Genomic DNA, 22,382 nt, shown 5'->3' with positions numbered 1-22,382 from the left:
AAAACCTTTCCAGAATATTTAACCCAATTTCCAGGACTATATAACAATGATTCAGCTCAATAACGAGTCGCTTAGTTACTTCTATGCGCAATGCCCAAAGACAGGCAGTGTATGCCAGTGGTTCTCAACCTTTTCAGGCCATGACCCCCGAAATAATCATATTTGAACTGGGGACCCCCCACCCTGACGAACACTGAGGTTTGAGGAATTTTGTATAACACGATTGTATTGTGAAAATAGCCGATCTACATGCTCACAACGCCTAGCGTTGTGAGCATGTAGATCGGCTATTTTCACCATTTCTGCCTCTAATATTTGACAATTTGGCCAATGTTTAATTTGTCATTTCAGAGGTATTAACAAAGTCAATAACCAAAGACAATAGCTATTTTTCCAGGACCTTCCAGGACCCTTGATCAATTCCAAAACTTTTCCAGTACTGGAAAAATATTTTTCTGATTTCAAAATATTTCCAGGAATTTCATGACCGTGGTGGGAGCCCTGGTTAAAACATATATCCAATAAAGCGTTAAAAGTTAAAGCAACAATTGTAAACAATAATCCAATATTCCATAGGCTTTAATGGCTTTTAAAAAGAGATCAGTTAAATGAAGTATTATGTATAAAAACATGCACAAAATAAAAAAAACATAGTACGATGAGATGGAACACACGATTAGCACTAGAAAACACATTTTTTTCAGTCATTTTGAGAGGCGTTACTTTGCAAATGGCATGCCATCCAATTGCGCTCAAAAAGGACCCAATGCAGAGTAACAAATTTTGCTTTTATTCCAAAAGCGACACAAGTTTGTCTTAAAAAAAGGGGGCGAGGGTACAGAATCAAAAGAAAACAACACTGAACATTTCACCAAATTCATTTATCACTCCTAGGTTAAAGGAAAGGCAGGGGGGGGGGGGGGTTGGTAGGACACTGGATCAATTTTGGCTGGGTTTCAGAATCTTCCGGAACGTTCTCGGTCCCTTGACCTCCTCCTCTCGCGGTCCCGTCCGCCACCGCCGCCACCGCCTCCGCCACCTCTTTCTCCTCCTCCTCCTCCTCCTCCTCCACCTCCTCCTCCTCGTCCACGGTCCCTGGATCGCGAGCGACGTTCACGGGAACGCGAACGAGAGCGGTGCCTGATGGGGGGAAAAAATGGAAATAAATGACCACGGTTGATTTAACCCATTTAGGCCTAGAATTATTGAATGCTTTAACCAGTGAAAAATAGCAGATATACAAGCTCACAGCGCGGCAACAAGTTTGAATATATGCATTTTCAAAGCGAACGTTTGTAACTCAAATTTAGCTTCTGGGTGGTCCCTGGAACTAAATATTTTTGAGATGGGGGTCAGTGCCAAATACATATCAGTTTGGGGGTCCTTCACATGAAAAGGTTTGAGAACCACTGATATAGTAGTCTCTCAAGAACAGACCAACTGAGCTCCATTTAAGTGAAAAGGACCTTTTCTTTGACGATGGCTAGCCAGATTGCTGACATAGGAACATAGGTTTTTCAAAAAACCTTAGGATTCAAAAGACACTTATAGAATCAGGTCAAAATTCTAATCTTCACGATTTTTCAAAAATAGCAGATCTGCTATTTTTCACTGGTTAAAGCATTCAATAATTCTAGGCCTATTATTTACCAATAGTCATGTCCTTCATTCTTTTACGGCAGGGGTCAACGTTTTCAGGCCAAGGACCCCTTAGCTCAGCGAAAGATGAAGCAGGGACCCCCACTACATATTGTATAAAATTGTATGGCAGATTTGTTTTACTTTTTTGACAGCACTGTCAATTTATTGTTTTCCAGATATTTAACCACTTAAATCGTTGACACTTGGTAAATTTGACCTTTTACTTGGTCTGCTCTTTTTCTTTTTACCTCTACACCAAACCTACTTGCCAAAAATAGCCGATCTACAAGCTCTCAACGCCTCGAGGTGCGAGGTGTTGAGAGCTTGTAGATCTTGTAGAGCTTGTAGATCTTTAAATGTTTTGGTCAAATATTGAATAGTTAGTGGGTTTTAACTTTTAACTTCACATGATGCAACACATTTGAGTGTACACCATCAAACAGATGGACGGAGAACACAAGAACGTTTCGAGACACAGATTCTCTTCCAGGAACCACTTACCTTTTCCTGCGACGTCCATACAACTCCCTGCGAAGTTCCCGGGAAATAGGTTTGAGGTGCATGAAGTTACAGAAGCCGCCTCGGGTGCACTCTCTGTGAATTAACATTTACATTAGATTGTTGGTCAATAAAGTCAAAGGTAAGGAGGATAGACCAGGGTTCCCGCACATTTTTACAAATTCATTTCCAAAACTTTTCCAAAATATTTAACCCAATTTCCAGGACTATATAACAATAATTCAGCTCAATGACGAGTCACTTACTCCTATGCGCACTTGCGCAGTGCCTAAAGACAGGTAGTGTATGCCAGTGGTTCTCAACCTTTTCAGGCCGTGACCCCCGAAATCATATTTGAACTGGGGACCCCGGCACCCTGACGAACACTAAGTAGAGGAATTTTGTATAACACAGTTTTATTGTGAAAATAGCAGATCTACATGCTCACAACGCCTCGCAACGCGAAGCGTTGTGAGCATGTAGATCTGCTATTTTCACAATTTCTGCCTCTAATATTTGACAATTTGGCCAATGTTTAATTTGTCATTTCAGAGGTATTAACAAAATCAATAACCAAAGACAACGCATAGCTATTTTTTTCCAGGACCTTCCAGGACCCTTGATCAATTCCAAAACTTTACCAGTACTGGATTTTTTTTTTCTAATTTCAAAATATTTCCAGGAATTTCATGACCGTGGGAACCCTGATAGACAAATGTCCATACAATACAGAACAGAAGGATGCAATTATCAAACAATCAGTATACAGCAGTGATTCTCAATTTTTTTTATTTCAAGGACATCCCAGTTTCTTATGCATTTTAGAGGCCCAAAACGAATGCGCCACACATACACAAATGTACCGAGTCAAGTATGTGTAGCACAGATATTCGTTTTTAGGTGGAGTGCATTCAGAAAATCAAACGTCTTAAATTTACATTTGCCTCATTTTCTTTCATATCTTTTACGCTGGACATTTTATCAGCTCAAATACATGACCAAACAAACTAGCTGGTCTGGTGTTTGTGCTCTGGTGAGAAAGGTTCACCTGCAGCCACGTGCGCCTTCTGACCTACATATGAGGGTGACCTGAACAAACTACAGTAGTGCTCGAAATTATTCAACCCCCTCTGACAAATTTGTTCATTAGTATAACTACTGTTCCTTTGACTTAGAACTTGTCAACTAGGCTCAAAACTGTCCTTTTTGAACATTCAGGGCCCTATTATGATCCAGGTCTTATGCCTTATGCCTTAACTTCTTTGCCTTTTTTTTACTATTTTGTTTTTGTTTTTAAAATATTTCAAATAGCTGATCTGCAAGTTCACAACGTGCAGATGTAGATCAGCATTTGAAGTATTTAAAAATGTTTTTCAAAATAGTGAAAAAAAGGTAAAGAAGTTAAGGCATAAGACCTGGATCATAATAGGGCCCTTAGTGTCTTCGCAATTGTTTTATATCCTTTTCCTTTCTTTTTTTTTACAAAGCAATAATCTCTTCTCTGAACTTTGTTGACCATTCCTTAGATTTAGCCATGTTTCTATTAATCACAGTCAACAAGTCAACCAACTTCTAGTCAGGCCAGATTGCACATCTGATGCAACTATTTAAGCCCTTGATTAGTCGATTGCAGTTGATTACAGATGTTTTCAGGTGTAATTAAGAGTTGAATAATTGAAAGTGAAAGTGGCGTTGAAAGTGGCATTTGGTATAGAATTTGAAAAAACAAACTAAACAGGAATTTTACTTTTGAGCTATTTACATTGTTCTTGTATGATTTATTTATTTATTTCAGTTGTCAGTTTGTGAATTTAGCCAATAAACCAGATTTGCAGAGGGGGGGGGGTTTGAATATTTTTTAGCACAACCGTACATCTTCCACGGGACTGAATTATTCCTACTGCTGAGTGACAGAACAGATCAGTCCAGTGGAAAATCACTGAGCGATTCATGCTAGCGAGATTTAGACATGAGATCGTGATATGCCTAGCTAGAGGACAAACTGCTTTTTGACTGAGAGATATTGGCTGTTGCGGCACTTACCGTAACCCATTTAGGCCTAGAATTATTGAATGCTTTAACCAGTGAAAAATAACAGATATACAAGCTCACAGAGCGGCTGCGAGCTTGTAGATCTGCTATTTTTGAAAAAGTCGTGAAAATGTGAGCAAATCTTTGACTATGTATTTTCAAAGCGAACATTTGTAACTCAAATTTTGCTTCTGGGTGGTCCCTGGAACTAAATATTTTGAGATGGGGGTCCATGGCCAAATACATCATTTTGGGGGTCCTTCACATGAAAAGGTTTGAGAACCACTGACATAGTAATCTCTCAAGTTTTTCAAAAAGTCTTGGAAGGATTCAAAAGACACTTATAGTATCGGGTCAAAATTCTAATTTTCACGATTTAAAAAAAAAAATAGCAGATCTACAAGCTCTCAGCGCGGCACTCGGTGAGCTTGTATATCTGCTATTTTTCAATAGTTAAAGCATAAAATAATGATACACAATAATGTGTACCCGTTCTAAATGGGTTCTAGAACCTGCCAGAGGTGGTGTAGCGGAAAACACACAACACTCACCCCATTTCATACTGGCGGCAACAGGCTTCCCTGAAGTCGGTGACGGGTGAGAGCTCCGAGTGAATCGGTTGGCCGTTGAACCAGCGATTGTTCAGGTCCATGACTGCCTTCTCTGCATCCTCCTCTCTGCGGAACTACACACGGACACAGTGTTAGAAACATACAGAATGCAAATCCTTTCCAGCTCATACCGTTAACCATGGCTATACCGCTATGCACAACTAGGGGTGGGTGATATGGAAAAATACAATATCATGATATCTTTCCAAGCTGTATCACAATACACAATCTTATCATGATAATTTTCAAGTTAGTTTTTATGGTTATTTAACAGTACAACCACCTAAAACTAAAAGAAAAAGGAGTAACAGACCATTTAGACCAGTGGTCCTCAAAGTGGGGTCCAGGGACTTATTGACCCGAAGTATGTAACTCTGACAGTATACAAATGGAACCAAATGGACCTTTACGGGTCCATTTGGGTCCATTAACTCAAACTCTGCCATCAAAATACCCCTTTGTACCCCTTCTCTGCCATGCCCGTAGAACCCGTAAATGTAATAAAAATGAATTAAAAAACATTTTTTTATCGAAGCGCAACTAAAATAGGCCGGAACTAATGCTCCGTGATCGGTTTCTACACGGACACATTATTGAGCGGACAACTTTAACATTGGAGTCCCTGAACCGGAAGCGGAAGTCCGTCCTCTATTTTGGCCCGTTAACTTTCTGTCTGAACTCCGCGGCTTACAGATGGAGAACTTATTGATCAATTGAAAAAGTTTCAACGGATTTGAGAAGCTGATGGAATACGCGAACACACGATGCATAGCAGTGTCCGATGACGCACGATTGGAACTGGACGAGCGCCCACGTTAACCGGTAGGAGAAGCCGGCAGTGAAAGACATAGAGAAATTAACGGGCTTTACGGCCGTAAACTACGAATGAGTTAAGGGGAGACCTTAACATTTAAAGTTTGAGAACTACCGATTTAGACCAAAATGCAGGTTTAAATGAATTCGGCAATGAATATCTATTAACAATTCAACAGGGTTTTTTCATAAGGCTCCCTCATTGTATCACGATATACTGTATATCTGAAGAGGCGTATCGTGGAGACATTGTATCGTCTCAACGATATTTGTCACCATATCGCCCACCCCTATGCACAACTAATACTTTTTCAACTAACGCCACAAGTTGCAAAATAATGAGTTGGCTATGCATCCACAGGTCAAATCTGCTATACATTTCAGTGGAACATTTTAAGAAACTCACATACAGCTACTTCAACAACTTTTGTTGACTTTGAATTTATGGACGCATAACAAAGGGCAACATGTTTAAATGGTTGCCACATTCTAGGGGTGGGCGATATGGTGATAATTATCGTTGAGACGATACAATGTCTCCACGATATGCCTTTTCAGAGATATCGTATATATCGTGATACAATTGAGGGAGCCTTGTAAAAATTCCTGTTTAATCGTTAATACAGAGATTCATTGCAGAATTCAATTTAAACCTGCAATTTGTGTCTAAAATAAATCAGTAGTTCTCAAACTTTAAAATGTCAACTTAACTCCGATAGTATACAAATGAAACCAAATGGACCTGTAAGGGTCCAATTGGTTTCATATGTATACTGTCAGAGTTACATACTTGTAAAGTTCAATTTAGACCTCCCAAAAGGAACCCAGAGTCTAGTTCTTGTCAAGTAACTTGAGAAATAACCATAAAAACCAACGTGAAAAAGAATCGTGATAAAATCGTGTATCGTGATACAGCTTTGGGAAAATATGGTGATATTGTATTTTTCCATATCGCCCACCCCTACCACATTCTAGTTCCAACACCAACCTTGACGTAGACGTTGCCCACTAAGTGGTCACCAAGGTTGTCGCAGACATTCATCTCCTCCACCTCGCCATATTTCTCCTCCATCTCCGTGAACACTTCCTGTGAAGAGGAAGTAGAGAGCAAGCCAAATAAATAAAATCCTTGGGAACATATCGAAAAGCAAGTTAGTGTGAGGGGTCCTGGGAACTCAAAATAGGAACATGGCACCCAATGCAAATGAAGGGTTTTAAAACCGCAATAAAACATTCAATCTGCAGTCCGAGCACAGGGAGCAAAATGGATCCTAACATTGTTGCTTACTGCGGCCCAGATAGTTATACAGTATCTGTACTCCACTAGCAGGGTATCTGCACATTTCCCAAGTACAAATTCAATACTTTTTAAGGCTTTTTAATACCTCTAAAATGACAAATTCAATACCATTACCGTGGCAAAGGAATTGACAAATGTAAGGCCACATTCATAAATCAGAGACAAAGCAGTGTGTCAGTAAAAGGCATATACAGTAGGAATAATCAAATGCACATGCAAACCTGGCCAACCAATATTCTTATTCTGGTCTCTTCAACAATTATGTGGGCAAATATTGACCTTCACTGTAACTTTGACCTTTTAAATCCAAAAGAAAAACATCTCTCAATTAATTTTAGTAACAGCAATCTTAACAATTAACAATCTATACGCTGTATTTCATTTCTACCAGAGAGATCAGCGAGGATGGAGAGAGGGGGGAGAGGCCTGTCACAATTATTACATGGATACGATTTCCTTCATGACATGTGTCGTAGCTCAACTGCCTTATCAATTTCACCATCTATGGCTAAGATCTCCTCTCTTGTCCTTTGCCCAGCGTTTTTTTTTTCTTCATTAAGTGTTTATTAGATTATTACTAGCCGATATAACTGATCTCATTGGATTTAAAAAAATAATAATGTTGTCCTTCTGAAATACATGTAACAGGATATCTGCAGGTCTATGCAAGACAGATTTAAGACCAATTTATCATTAACAAAAAGGCACAATATCTCAGATAGATTTAGGGGAAATGTTGTACCCATGTTTAACAAGTCCCACTATAAATCCTTTTCTATTGTTGGTAGTTGTTGGCTAATTTGGCAAAGATTTGTGTTAAAATATACATTTTAGGCTATTAATAAACTAATTAATAAACTTAGGCATTAGAATTTCCAAATGTTTGTCAAGCTGACAGAAGGCAATGTGTGTACTGTCCCTTTAAAAGCCTATAGAGGGTTGCCATGTCTGCTTATTACAAGCTACTTTGGGCTTGTTCTTTTTAAATCTGAAGTTGCTTTAAGATATTGGAGGTCCTTTACAAGAAAATGCTTGAGAACCACTACTCTTGACAATATTCGACAATAAAGTTTGACTGAACTGCCTCAGTTGCCTAATTTGGACTTATTATTTTCATAGACCTGGTTGCTTGTTTCTCTCTCAGAAAGAGAACATGGCAACGCTGGGTAGATACATCGTTGTTTTGTTGGGAAGTTAGCATGAACGCTAGCTGGCTGCACCACCATGGGCTGCACAGTGCACACATGTTGCTGTCATTATTTAATGCATTATCTAGCGCAATTTTCTGTCCAACAACCTGTGCATGTTTTTGGAGGTGCTTTGATAATAAGTTGGTCGTGTTAGCTCCGTTAGCTCCTTTTGTTGGCACAGCTAACAGTTTGGTGGCTGTCCTGTCTTAGTACTTCCAAACAGCACTGCGTTTTGTTTACAATCGAAACGGGTTGCGAAGGTTCCACACATGCCATCCTGGCGAGTCTTTAGCTTACATAAATAACGACGACAATTACGCAACAACGAGCACTGAGTAGAGACGAGGGATTCTCTCTGTGTGAGACTGCTGCGTGAGCCGAGCGTGCGGGCGCGCACACACACACACACACACACACACACACACACACACACACACACAATGTGTGTCGCCACACGCTCTGTGCTGTGTGTGCAGACAGCGCGTCTCAACCAGCGGCAGCGAGAGATGGATTACGTCGGACGGCAACCAGGAATAAAAAATCACACCCGTGTGAACTGAGCGGTGGTTTACCCACCGACCCCCCCCTCCCCCCTCCCCCCCTGTGTGTGTGTGTGTGTGTGTGTGTGTGTGTGTGTGTGCGTGTGTGTGTGTGCCTGGCCTGGCCTGAAAACAGCGCCCCTCCCTTAACATGTGTGGCCATAAAAGGTACTACACCACATGAGGCTACATACAGACCCACAGACCCACCCACATACCCACATACCCACCCACATACCCACCCACATACCTACACACACGGCCACGCTATGGAGACGGTGTGACCACCGCTCAAAAACTACAGAGTGAAACGCAACTAATAGTCTGTTGGCGACACGTTTATTCATTCTGCCCCAGATAAAATTCAATACCCCCACTCACACTATTCCATACTTTTTAAGACATTTTAAGGCCTTGAATTAGCAAAACTAAATTCAATACTTTTCAATGCTTTTCAAGATCCGCGGGTACCCTGTCCACTAGGTTGAACACCTGCACTTTGGTATCAGAGAAAGAGCATCTAAGCATGCAAATTGAATGTTTTTATTTCCCCTTCAAATAAGCAGGTTCAGAGGGTATCCAGTTATTTATGATTTGTCATCGTCTTTATCTTATTGTTTTAAATATTTTCTTATATCCACAAGTTTCCGCAGGAGTTTACTGGAGACCATCGGGACCAAACTTCCGGGTTTAACAGCAGACATACAAGCTCACGTCGCGTCGCAGATGCAACCCGTTGTGAGCTTGTAAATCGGCGCCGGAAGCTCGGTACAGACCCCTGCGCAATGCACTATGGGGCGTTGGAAACTCGTGGATACATTAGGGCATTCACCAAATATTCGAATATCAAAGTCACTATTCGACGTTGTTCACCAAAGTCGAATATTCGCTTATTTTTTTTTATTGTTTTCTCTTTAAAAAATATATAGTTCATAAAGCTTGTCTAGATAGGAAGTCATAAGAATGAGTTGTCAATGCCCCTGGTGGATGAATTTGTTAATGCTCTATACCAGGGGTTCTCAAACCTTTTTAGGCCGTGACACCCAAAATAAACATATTTGAACTGGGGACCCCCACCCTGACAAGCACTTGGAATTGTAGGTATTACATTTAATGTGACTCGGTTCCGCAGATAAATATTGTGAAAATAGCCGATCTACATGCGAGGCGTTGTGAGCATGTAGATCGGCTATTTTCACAATGTTCGTCTCTTGCTTACTTAATAGTTGACAGTTTGGCCAGTCCTGTCGAATATTCGACTATTCGAATACTTTGAGGTTGAATAATTCGAATACTAAAACTCACAATTCGTGAATGCCCTACTATACATTATGTATGTACACCAGAGTTTTCTTTTCAGAGGGTAAATGAATTATGTCTGAGAACCCTGGGGTTTGCTGTGGTGTTAAGAAGAAGCAGCCACAGGACTGCCAGGTCAGAGGAGCAGACAAACTACAGATTACACAAGTTAACTGACAGACAATCTATGAACTGAAAAGATGCACTTCTTCCATGTCTCTTCCGCTTGAAAAGCTTGTAATAAAAATGTGGTAAAAAAAGAAGAAAAAAAAACTGTAAGGTAGTATGTGTTGAGGTGGTCTCCCTACTTTCTCCTTCCATTGAGACATGTGATTGGGTATGACACCTACTGGTTGACAAGTAGCACTGCATTAAGATCAAAGCACAATATCTCCCTTGCCCAAGCAGGTGTTCTGAGAGGTCTCCACCCCACTACTAACATCTTCTCTAATGCATGTGAGCAGCTCAGGAGGTAGAGCGCCCGCTTGGGAATCGTAAGGTTCTCTTCTCAGTTCGATCCCCGGCTCCCCCTGGTTTAGTTAGTCTGGGATCACTTCACTTTTCGGGGTTGTAACCGGTCTGGAGCGGAAACCACAACACGTCACGTTGTAGTACTCAAAGGACTACAATTTGCCGGAAAGAACAAACCGGATTCAGTTTTAACCCAAAATATTCCCCTGCGCTCAAGGACATACTATACTATCTAAAATTCGTTTGGTATATGCATCTTTTAGTCCAACTGCTAGCGACTGGCAAGACTACACTAGGCTACTCTAGCATTTTAATAGGGATTGGGGAAACAAACGGGGGGAACCAAATCAAAGCGACGCCGCTTCTTCTAGTGGTTTCCGCGCTTTAGGCGGAAACCAAGCGGCCTGTTGTGAACGAACACCAGGCTTTCCCCCAGAAAGCCTGGTCGGCGAGGTTAGGTTTAGTGTTGAAGTGTCCTTGAGCAAGACACTGAACCAAGTTTTCTATTCCTTGTCCAATCCACACCCGGATCGAAAACCAGGTAGAATCCAACCACGTGATGTGGTTGGATCACATCACGTGATTATCGAAAGGGTACAGGCAGTCAATAAATTGCCCTGTACCTGCTTGGTAAATAATCACCGTTAAACCAATAAAGGATTCTTGCGTCACCAGGACTTGGGTCAACACTGGCAATGCCATAGTGTTCCGTCTGCCCCGTGGGCAGCAGGTTAGACATACAAAGGCAGAAATAACGTGCGCAAGTGAATGAATGTGTGGCTGGCATGATGTCTGGATATTACAGACAAATCAAAAGCACAAAAGGTCACTCACCTCAAAGAACTCGTCGTAATGCTCTTGCATCTCGACATCGCTGACAGCACCTGCAACGCATGTCACAACTTTAGTCAAAGCTGAGGTGAGCAGCACCAAGGCCTGAAAATCAACTGTTTCTGTCAACCCGCCATAATGGGTTCGGGTTCGAACCCTAACCCATAGAGACTAAGATTAGGGATGCCACCGAAAAAAGAAAAACCTTTTTCGAATAGTCGTGGCGGTCTCCAAATTTCGATTTGAAAATTTCAAAGCAAAGATGTTGCATAATGTAATCGTTTACAGCCAAAATATAGGCCAATACAACTGTACAGCAAATCGCCATTGATTTGTCACTCAAAAGGTTACTATGAGGACTGAGAAGGCTGTACGATCTCCAAAAACTTTTATCAGTTTCTGGCTTCCCTCACAAAGATGACGTATTGAAACTAGGGACACCCCCAATTTAACATCTTTGCTGCTAGGGTTTTACCCACTGACCTTAACCACTTAAAGGACAACTTAACCCAGGGTTCCCCGATTAGTTTTCCCCAAGGGCAGAATTATGTCTAGGGTACCATGCCGAGGGCCACAACATTGCAGGGGGCGACGGCGACGTTCCCGCTACTCCAGTGACAGTTCAGATATCGTCGTTGTCGGGTGAAAATCTTGTTTGTCCAAAACCGTTCGTTTTGCATTTATCATTTAAAATAATTATTTAAACTAGTGAAAACAGCCGATCTACAAGCACACAACGCCTCGCGGTGCGAGGCGTTGTGTGCTTGCTGATCTGCTGTTTTCACTACTTTTGTGCGACGGCCTTGTAGGATTTTCGAAAGAACGTACAAATTTGGAGATACGAGATTTCCACCTAACAACGACGATATACTAGTGTTGTTGCTGCTACTACTGAGGCTGGTGGGGGCCAGAAGGTAGCCACTGCGGGCCGCCTATTGGGGAACCCTGACTTAACCCATTTTCAACCTATCTTCATATAATTGGTCATCACTAATAGCCATGATAAAATGGTACTATGTTTTTCCTACTTGGTTTGTGTCTCATAGGAGTGCTGTGGACACTTCAGAAACCTGCCTACCAGTGATCGTTGGGCAGTTTAGGCAGTTTCTTCAAACAAGATTAGCCCATTTAGGCCTAGAATTATTGAGTGCTTTAACCAGTGAAAAATAGCAGATATACAAGCTCACAGCGCGGCACCGAGTGCCGCGCTGCGAGCTTGTAGATCTGCTATTTTTGAAAAAAGTCGTGAAAATGTGTGCACATCTTTGAATATGTGTGTTTTTAAAGCGAACGTTTGTAACTCAAATTTTGCTTCTGGGGGGTGCCTGGAACTAAATATTTTGAGATGCGGGTCCGTGGCCAAATGCATATCATTTTGGGGGTCCTTCACATGAAAAGGTTTGAGAACCACTGACATAGTAGTCTCTCAAGAACAGACTAACTGAGCTCCAGTTAAGTGAAAAGGACATTTTCTTTGACGATGGCTGGCCAGATTGCTGACATAAAAACATATTTTTTTTTCCAAAAAACCTTAGGAGGATTCAAAAGACACTTATAGAATCGGGTCAAAATTCAAATTTTCACGTTTTTTCAAAAATAGCAGATGTACAAGCTCGCAGCAGGGCACTCGGTGCTGCGCTGTGAGCTTGTATATCTGCTATTTTCAATAGTTAAAGCATAAAATAATGATACACAATAATTTTGATTTATTAACGCAAAAACAATGTGCCAGTATAGCATGCCGACTTTCCAGGAATATAAAGCCTGCAGTAACTATTAGCTTGGAATCCCCATCGATGATGTCACTGGCAGGCGGGTCTCTCAAAAATAACCGATCTACAAGCTCACAACATGTCATGAATGACGCTGTCTTGCTGTGTGATGCTTGGTAGATCTGCCATTTCTGAACATTATATGAAATTCTTTAGCCAAATAGGGACAACAAGGGTGAAAGTAAACCTTTTTGTTTGGACAAGGCCGTTTAAATTGTCCAAGCTAATAAATGAGATTAATAACTAAATTATGATTATGCTTAAAGCTTAAAACTATTCATAGGCCAACTTGCGTCTGTTTACGAGATTGCATGTTATTTGCAGTTTAACAAAAATCTAATTGAAGCCGTTTCACAGTATGTTGTCTGTTCACTGTACAGTGCAGTCACTGTTAACACACAAACATGCATTGCGAATACGTAAATGTGCATTTATAAGCCTATCACATCAGTTCTACATCAACAAAGACTCCGGGAATGAGGTGAACTACTCCTTTAAGCTTAAGCTTGGGTATTTAACCAATACTTTCTGGTATCTAGTTTATAAAATATCCCAAACTTGAAGTCATAGAAAGGCAACAGCTTGAGCCAGGGAAATGGGGTTGGGAATATTAAAGGAACATGTTTTTTTTTTTTTTGTAACTTTAGTTGAAAATATGCAATTCTTTGGACAAAGTATAAATGAAATGTGACTGTAACTAAGGGCAGTCGATGCCGCAGGGTCCTGTATATGAAGGGGACAACTTACAGTGTAAACCATCGGCAGACTGGGCTGAGTTTTGAGGGTTACGGTATATGTTCAAGAGGGCAATGGTCTGAAATACAAAACGTACACTTATGTGACACAAATCATACAAAAACACGATGGAGTTTGGGGGGAGGGGAAGAAGTTGTAATTAGATATTAAAAGAAATACGTTAAAAATCAATCAATAAATCGGTTGATCTTTGAAATGCCGTCCTTTAGTAATGCCAGGTCCTGCGTGTCAACTAAGTGAGTGTCGGCTGATGAAAACAAAATAAGCGGTGCACAAATGCTGAAAGAGAAAGTAAATTGTTTTGGGGTGAATTCTGTCGAGGCATCTGCGCTGCAATCACAGGGATCCGAGAAACAGCCATTCCTTCACCTTTGAGTAGACTAATTATATTACCTTTTGGGTCTTTTGGGATCTTACCCAAGAGGAGCTTTTTGGGGGAAACAATAATAATGCTTTACAGCCATAAAGTGGATTCAATGAATGGTCTGGTGTCAACCGTAGTTGTGACCTTAATGCTAATTCAATTAGAATTGGATTGAATATTGTTAGGCAATTAACTGTTTGCAATAAATATGCACAAGGATTTACTCAACAGCTCTCGCTGTTACCGAATGAGACATGTGTGCATTACATTGTATCAGTTAAGAACCATCTATCAATTAGGGCATTAACGAAAAAGTCGACAAGTCTTGATTATACAAGTCGACTCCCACCAGAGAAAGTCGAAGGTCGAAGTTGAACAAAAAATAATACTTTCTATTGTGAAAATAGCCGATCTACATGCTCACAACGCCTCGCAATGCGAGGCGTTCTGAGCATGTAGATCGGCTATTTTCACAACTTCTGCCTCTATATATTTGGACAATGTTTAATTTGCCATTTTAGAGGTATTAAAAAGTCCTTAAATTGGCACTTAAGAAATGTGCAGATACCCTCTATACAGTTAAACTGTATGTTGGTTTGTTTACAGTTGAGTGAGAAAACAATGTTTCACATTAAGTTAATCATCTGGGGACCCCCCAAAATAATTGGGGGGTCGTATGTGATGTGATGACGTCATCAAACGATAAAGTCGACTTCAACTCAACTTTTTACCGAGTTGAGTCGACTTGCAAAAATTAAGTTTGACAGCTTTCTTTTCTAATGGATGTCTTTAAGTCTGGGCTCCAAAGGTGATAAGTCTGGCCAATTCTAAGATCCCTGTTTGGAAACAGAAGTCGAGCGTCAGCACAACAGAGCAAAAAAAGATGCCACATTCAGTGAATCAGACAGACAATGCGAGACTCCACGGCCCAACCCTCACCTACCTGTGTGACAGGCTACGCGCAACTAACACTGTTCACGCCCACCAGCGCAACATGAATACTGGTTGCAGCCACTGGAGTTCACCGATACTGGTCAATGTCACTGGCGCAAGAAACCATTTTTTGTTTCATGGACTACATCAGTTGTGACTTTTTTTGGGGTATTGGAAAGTGTCACAAGCTTCATGTAACATAATTGCGTCTCATGGTAATTCGACTGATGCCGTTAACTCCCAGAGCTCCGGCCCCACAAACACTGTCTATGCGAGGGCCCTGGCAAATCCATCCTGGGGCCAACCTTTGATTTTTAAAGTTGAAGAAGATAAATGTTACAAGCCTGAAAGCCAAAAAAAAAATGTGTTTACAACAACACAGACATAAGATCTGTTTTTAGGACTGGTCTGGATGTTTGCTTTGAGATATTTGGCACTGAAGGGGGAAATCTCGTGTACACGGCAACGTAAATTTGGGGCTTGTACCAAACGGCCTAAGTTGCTTCGTCAGCTTGTTAGACGATCTACATTTTAGAACCGAGGAGGGGAGCGGTGTAAAAAAAAAAAGCGGAGCTGGGTAAAAAAAAGCGAGCGGGGTGGGGGTTGGACTTCTACACTCCATATGCTAACAAATCTTTGGACTTACAGCGAGAGGCGTCGGCCGTCTGTGCACTGTTTTGGGGATTATGGTAGATGTTTTGAATCAAGATGGTCTGCAGAGGGAAGAATAGAAACACACACTGTCAGAAAGGGCTGCCGGATGAAAATCGAGCTCACCACTTGTTCTGTCTGTGTCAGATTGGCTCCTTTCCCGTGCCCGAGGCCACGTTACAACGTTCTCTAAGGAGAACGGCAAAGTCCCATTGCATTCTCACTTTTTAATCTGCATTTACACAGGGATGCATCAGTGAATGAAACACTGTAGCGCGCAAACTGCGCATGCCATGCGGCAGTGACGCAATGTCAGATGTCTATCTGGCCGTTCTACTTCTTATCACGGCTGTTGTTTACATCTCACCAATGCAGCGTGCAGGCTTCACGGCAGACGGCTTTGCGGCGTGAGCCATGACGTCACGCGTTTTGCGGATTCCCTGTAACTCGCCCATTTATATGGAGACGCGAGGCAGATCGTCTTCAAAGATTTCCGCTCCGGAAGGTTTCACTTAGTTGATGATTCAAACTCCCAAAAACGCTGTGTTCGTCTAAACGGATGGCATATGACATTTTATTTTGCCGGTTTTGTCGGTTTCTGTAGAAACCGCTGTCGCGTCAAGGCGCCCAAGTCCTACGCCAGTGCAACATCTGCACACCTTTTCTTATTTTTTTAAGGTTTTGCTTACAGACACATGATCCAGCAGACGCTGGTCATCTGTGGTCCACTTGAGGGTTAAGCCCAACACCTTTCCAAATTTCTTTAAGTGAAATCTAAGAATAGATGTTTGTTTCACGATTGAAAGATTTTGTCTGTCTGTGGAAGTGAGCTTCTGCGTTTCATGTAGGTATTTGTGGGCAGTCTATAATGAAACACTCCTGAAAAGCATGACTTTTCTCAACAGATACAACAGTAAACCACCTCCTCCTGTGTTAGAAGTGAGACTTCACTGAAAGAGAACAAAAGCACAAGATGAATTAAGTTGAAAACGCCCCAACATGAGACCTGAAAGGCAACATACAGTTAAAAATGAGTGTCATCTATTAAATATTTTTTAGTGCATTTAGCTAAAGTGATTCACACTTGAAATAATAGAACATAAGTAGACAAACTTTGGGAAGAAATATGTACAAAAGAGAACAGAAATAACCTTGAGTTTTCAAGAAACACAGAACTGCCTAACAAGGCTATATGCCATAGCATAGAGTAGCAGTCACTTTTCAGGAAACTTAACACATTTAACAGAAACATTGTTACACTAATCATTCTTCGGACAACAGTGTCAGATATAGCTCTATCAGTACATAATCAGTGGTCAAATTATTTCACAAAAGAACGATAATTCTTATTTCATCTTTTTTTCCTCCAAAAGGTACGTTTGAAAGAGTAATGTTGTGAAACTCACCTGGCTGAATGTTGGCTTGTTGTGCAACCTGGAGCAGCGATCACCATGTCTGCAAGCTCCAATTTTGAAGTAGAAAGAACAATTGACCCTGAGGGGAGAGATTAAAATCAATGCATTTGTCGTTCAATGTTTGCTGTTGGAACCGTGTTGTGTCGAGATATGGTCCCCCATTGAATAGATTATGACAAACGATCGATTTGGCTATTATTTATACATTATTCAATAAAGTATCATTATTACTGCTTTACAGAGTCATTGCTAAGTGAAAGCCATGAGTGAAAGCTACAATTAACATGAATTCAAACATGTGTGAATAATGAAATACCTTCAATAACAAATATCTCAAACTTATATTTGCACAATATTTGGTTTTGGCTTAGTTAAGTACTGTACTTATTACATTTTGAGGTATTTGTACTTTACTTGAGTATTTCCAGTTTCCAATACTTTCACTTCTACTCCACTACATCTTGTATCCAATTATTGTACTTTTAACGCACTACAATTATTTGAAAACTTTGGTTACAAGTGACTTTGTATTTTTAGATTATTACTAAACATAAATTAACCACTTCAGCCCTAAACACTTTTATGCCATTGATCTATGGCTATTTATTTTCAAATGATTTTCATAGATCTGAACACTTGAAATGGGACAGTCTTCATAATGAGTGACTTTTACTTTTGGTACGTCTTCTTCAATTACATTTTGACACCAATAATTGTGTACTTTTACTCAAGTAAATGCTCTATTCCAGACTTTTACTTGTGGCAGAGTATTTCTAAATTGCAGCAATGTTATACGAGATACTTCAATGGTTTCCTATGTAAATAAGCCAAGTACCTTCCTAGGATCTCCTTTTAGTTGACCTTGTACCAGTGAACAGTACCGTCATGATGAAACTGTACCCTTTTCTATGCAACCTTCTAATAAAGGCTTCAATCAATCAAAGCACTGATACTTTTACTCAAGTCAAACATGTGAGCACTTTTTCCACCACTGGTCTTTTCGCTGCACTCCCCCGGTCTGTCCACCAAACAAAACACACACACAGCACACACACACACACACACCACACCACACTGGCTGTGGTAGCTAACAAGCTAAGCTAAACAGTCAACAAACAAATACATGCACAAGTTGCTTGACTGTTTTCTGGGCGAATCAATGACTCAAACCCAATATCATCTCTTTAAAAGGCCAGATACATAACCAAGTCGCATCGTAGCTTATTGATTCGCACGCACGCATTTCCCTCTGTCCCCTTCCTGTGTGTTTCATTCAAAATGCGTTAGCATCATGTTAGCACGTTAGCAGTCCTGCAGGGGTGGTTGTGAACACAACGCAGTGACAATGTGAACACGCGGCGTCTCGAGGCGGCCACGGAAGACGGTGGAATCGCTAAACTACGCATTGGCGTTGTGCAAGCGTTTCTGTATACAATACTAATGGAAATAAAGGTGCATTTTCCAACTTACTTGTCTTTCTCTGTGCCGAAAATGGATGCCAGGTATTCCGCCATTTTCGGCTCGTCGTCACTCGTCACTCGCCAGGCACGTTTGTTGTCGACATCATACGCAAAGGGGAGGACGCTGTCGCCGTATGCTATTATTCCTACCGTAGGAGACGCCGTTTGAAGGAGCCTTAGGAGCGCTCGTTTTATTGTCCACGACATTGCAAGCGGCGCGAAGGCCAGCGGACCTTGGTCCTGCTCTTCGCCCCCGAGCGCAGGCGCTCGGGGGCGAAGCCGTGGTGAATGCAATCGTTATATTTATGCCCAGGCCGTAAGGCCTGGGCAAGCCCACGATAAACGCCCTGTCCACGATAAACGCATTCACACCCGCCCGCGCAGTCCAAGTGACCACAGCCGAGCGCTCCAGAACTCCGCTCCAGCCAATCACAGGCCGCGCTTTCTAATTTATGCACACGCGTCTCCTATGGTAGGAACACCATAGAGCTATAATAATAAGAGGAACACTCGCTTGCCGTATATGGTCTTCTTCGTGTGGTTTCCGACGGGCTTGCCGCACAGTGCTGCCCCCCACAGGTAGACCTCATGTTGTCATAGCATGTTGTGACTCGGTTAGATTCAGTGGTTCTCAAAGTGGATTCCAGGGATTCTGTGGGTTCCTTTAGACAGTTTAGAGGGGTCTAATTGACCATTTGACCCATACAAGTGAAGTCTGTAACTCTGACAGTGTACAAATGGAACCAAATGAACCCGTTAGGGTTCATTTGGTTGTTCATTTGGTTCCATTTGTACACTGTCAGTTAAGGGGAGACCTTGAAATTTGAATGTTTGAGAAACACTAGGTTAATTTGTAGCACTGCTTTCACAGTCCTTGACACTGGTTGAAAGTAACTACAGTATGTACTGTATATTTACCCAAGTACATTTTAGGTAGGCCTACTTTTACTTGACTGGAGTATTTCCAATTTTCAGTAGGCCTACTCCACTAAATCTCAGAGGCAAATATTGTACTTTTACTCAAACTTATTATAGTTTAGTATACTTTGTAGATGTGTTCTGTTATTAGCCTATACATTTCTACCATTTGTAAATAGCAGATCTACAAGCTCCCAATGCATCGCATGACTCGCATCGTGAGCTTGTAGATCTGCTATTTTCAAATATTTATTTAGGCTATTAGACCTATACATTTGAAAACTTGAAATGGGACATTCTGCATAATGAGTGGGCCTACTTTTTACTTCTGGTATTTTGATACCAATACTTTTGTATTTTTACTAAGTACTTTTAAGTAGATTTTGAATTCTGGACATTGACTTGTATTGTATTGTAGAGTATTTCTACATTGACACTTTCACTTTCACTACCTTTTTCAGTGGGATTCAGATTCAGGAGGCTCTCTATACTTGTACTGCTTCATATATAATTTTCCTTTACTTCCAGGACATGCTCACAGTCTGGTCTTTGTTACATATCACACAAATTCCATCTGGATGTTTCCCCATTTTAGCTTTTTAAATCAACTTTTTTGAAATCATTGGCTTTTGTATTGGCTTTTGTAATACCATACGCATTTAATACATACAATAATATAGCAGCTCATTTTCAATACACTACAGTGACTACACTGACACATTTTTGCCAAGTCCCTTATGCCACTCTGCATTGCAGTGTCCACAGTCTCAGTCTTGTCATTGTCGGCTCTGTGTCTGCTTCCTCAGGCTTCTCTCTGTCCCCATGCAGGAGGTATCACTTCCCTTTCCCTTTCTTGACACACACTGCTCTCAGTGCTGTGGATGTTTGTAAATCCCCCTTGCTGTTATCTTATCTTTCTTTTAATGTTGCTTAGGTATATGTTCCCTGTGTATCAATTAAGAGGGATGAATGTGTCTTTCATATTTAACATAAAAAAGTACCCTAAAAAGTATCGCTGCCTTGGTCCAAAAGGGGGCACCATAGGGCTACTTTCATAAAGCTCAAATGGGCTATATTATAATATATGATCATAATTTCATGGATCGACGGTATACATAGACACAGACAAACATATCATCTTCAATATTTTATTTATTTTTAAATTAATTTGAGAGATTTTCTCTCCACACACCCTCATGAATCAATGAAAGATAAGAATCCTGATTGTTTAAAATCACATGCCGAATTGGTCAGTGTGCCATTAGTGTGACATTTACTCTACTTATACTGTGGTCCCATGTGTCTCCATGTGTCTTTAATTGAACCCAAACCACTGCCAGGGTTTGGGGTTCAATTCCATGAGTAGTTCAACCGTGATGCCATGACATGGAAGTGTGTGTGTGTGTGTGTGTGTGTGTGTGTGTGTGTGTGTGTGTGTGTGTGTGTGTGTGTGTGTGTGTGTGTGTGTGTGTGTGTGTGTGTGTGTGTGTGTGTGTGTGTGTGCGTGTGTGTACACCAGGTAGCAACTTACACACACTGTACTAACATTAGAGAGAAAGAAAGAGAGAGGAAGCCAGGGGCGTCACAAGGGGGGAAAAGTGGGACTGAGTTATAGGACCCAAGTTTGATGGGCCTTAATTGTTTTATACTTTAGCTATTGAAAAATAGCAGATATACAAGCTCACAGCGCGACACTCAGTGTCGTGCTGTGAGCTTGTAGATCTGCTATTTTTGAAAAGTTGTGAAAATGTGTGCTTGTCAAGTCTGACATAGAAACATAGGTTTTTCAAAAAAAACAGAACGATTTGAAATATTCACAAGATTTCACCATTTTTCAAAAATAGCAGATCTACAAGCTAGCAGCACCGAGTGCCACGCTTATATATCTGCTATTTTATATTGTTAAAGCACAAAATAACGTGTAATAATGCGTTCCCAGTCTAAATGGGTTAAACCCCCTCGCCTCTGAAGAACATTCATGGGGGGCCCCGCAGTGAATCCTTGTACCCATGGGGCCCAGAATTTGGTGCAACACCCCTGGAGAGGAAACACATTGCATGGTAGCATCATTCAAGACTAAAGCATGTGATTGTTGGTTTCACTACGGAGAGGAAGGCATGGTTTGAGGAACATCATGTGTAACTGTGTTTCTGTTGTCACTTGTCACACAGAGAGCACACAGAGAGGACCCAGAGCTCTACCGTCATGCATTCATCCGTCTTATTAATTCTGCTCCTTCTGAGCTTGGACGTCCAAAGTAAGTCATTCGTTATTACACATTTCTCTCATTGCTGCCTGAATACGTATATTGTACTTAAATGCCCAATCCAGGATCCTTTTGGTCTGTATTAGGGTTATATATAATCACATACTTTCTGAGAGTTTGATTTGTAGACGGAACACACCGGTATATGTTGGATCTTTCTTTACAAACAATTACCAATGTAAGCAAATGTTTTGTTTAGGGGAGACATTATAGCTCCAAAATACAGCAAATCAAATTTAAAACCACCACCATTTTTTCTGGTGTGTTTGGAGGTTACCCATTTGTTACTTCGCCAGGCCAAAGGGTAGAGCAAGACACTATGATTTCACCCTGTGTTTATTTTTGGGCCACTGATTGGACCTTTAGATGTTGGATGTGTGTGTGGAGTGTCTGTTGTTGTCTGTCTGTTGCCTGTCACTGCATAGTGAGACTCCATTGTTCGTGTGTCACTGTCTACACCAGTGGTTCTCAACCTTTTCAGGCCGCGACCCCCAAAAGAATCATATTAAATTAACTGGGTTCACCCCCACCCTGACGAGCACTAAGAGTTGAGGCATTACGTTTTGTATAACACGGTTCTATTGTGAAAATAGCAGATCTACATGCTCACACAAATTTCACAA

General features: G+C 41.1%; 1 protein-coding gene across 1 annotated transcript; it reads right to left on the bottom strand.

Annotated features, from left to right (window-relative positions):
- Positions 1-563: 563 nt before the first annotated feature.
- On the bottom strand, positions 564-18,640 carry LOC308280482 (splicing factor U2AF 35 kDa subunit-like). Its single transcript, XM_080720760.1, has 8 exons — positions 18,586-18,640; positions 17,107-17,194; positions 13,744-13,810; positions 11,228-11,277; positions 6,583-6,681; positions 4,722-4,855; positions 2,143-2,235; positions 564-1,140 (listed from the first exon to the last, which is right to left on the bottom strand). Exons 1-8 carry the CDS (start codon positions 18,627-18,629, stop codon positions 957-959), a joined length of 759 nt encoding a protein of 252 aa, XP_080576886.1. The 5' UTR covers positions 18,630-18,640; the 3' UTR covers positions 564-956.
- Positions 18,641-22,382: the final 3,742 nt, after the last annotated feature.

The sequence above is a fragment of the Nannobrachium achirus genome, assembly GCF_963921795.1.
Source record: "Nannobrachium achirus genome assembly, chromosome: 24".
Lineage (NCBI taxonomy): Eukaryota > Metazoa > Chordata > Actinopteri > Myctophiformes > Myctophidae > Nannobrachium > Nannobrachium achirus.
This window is presented reverse-complemented; position numbering and strand designations above follow the sequence as displayed.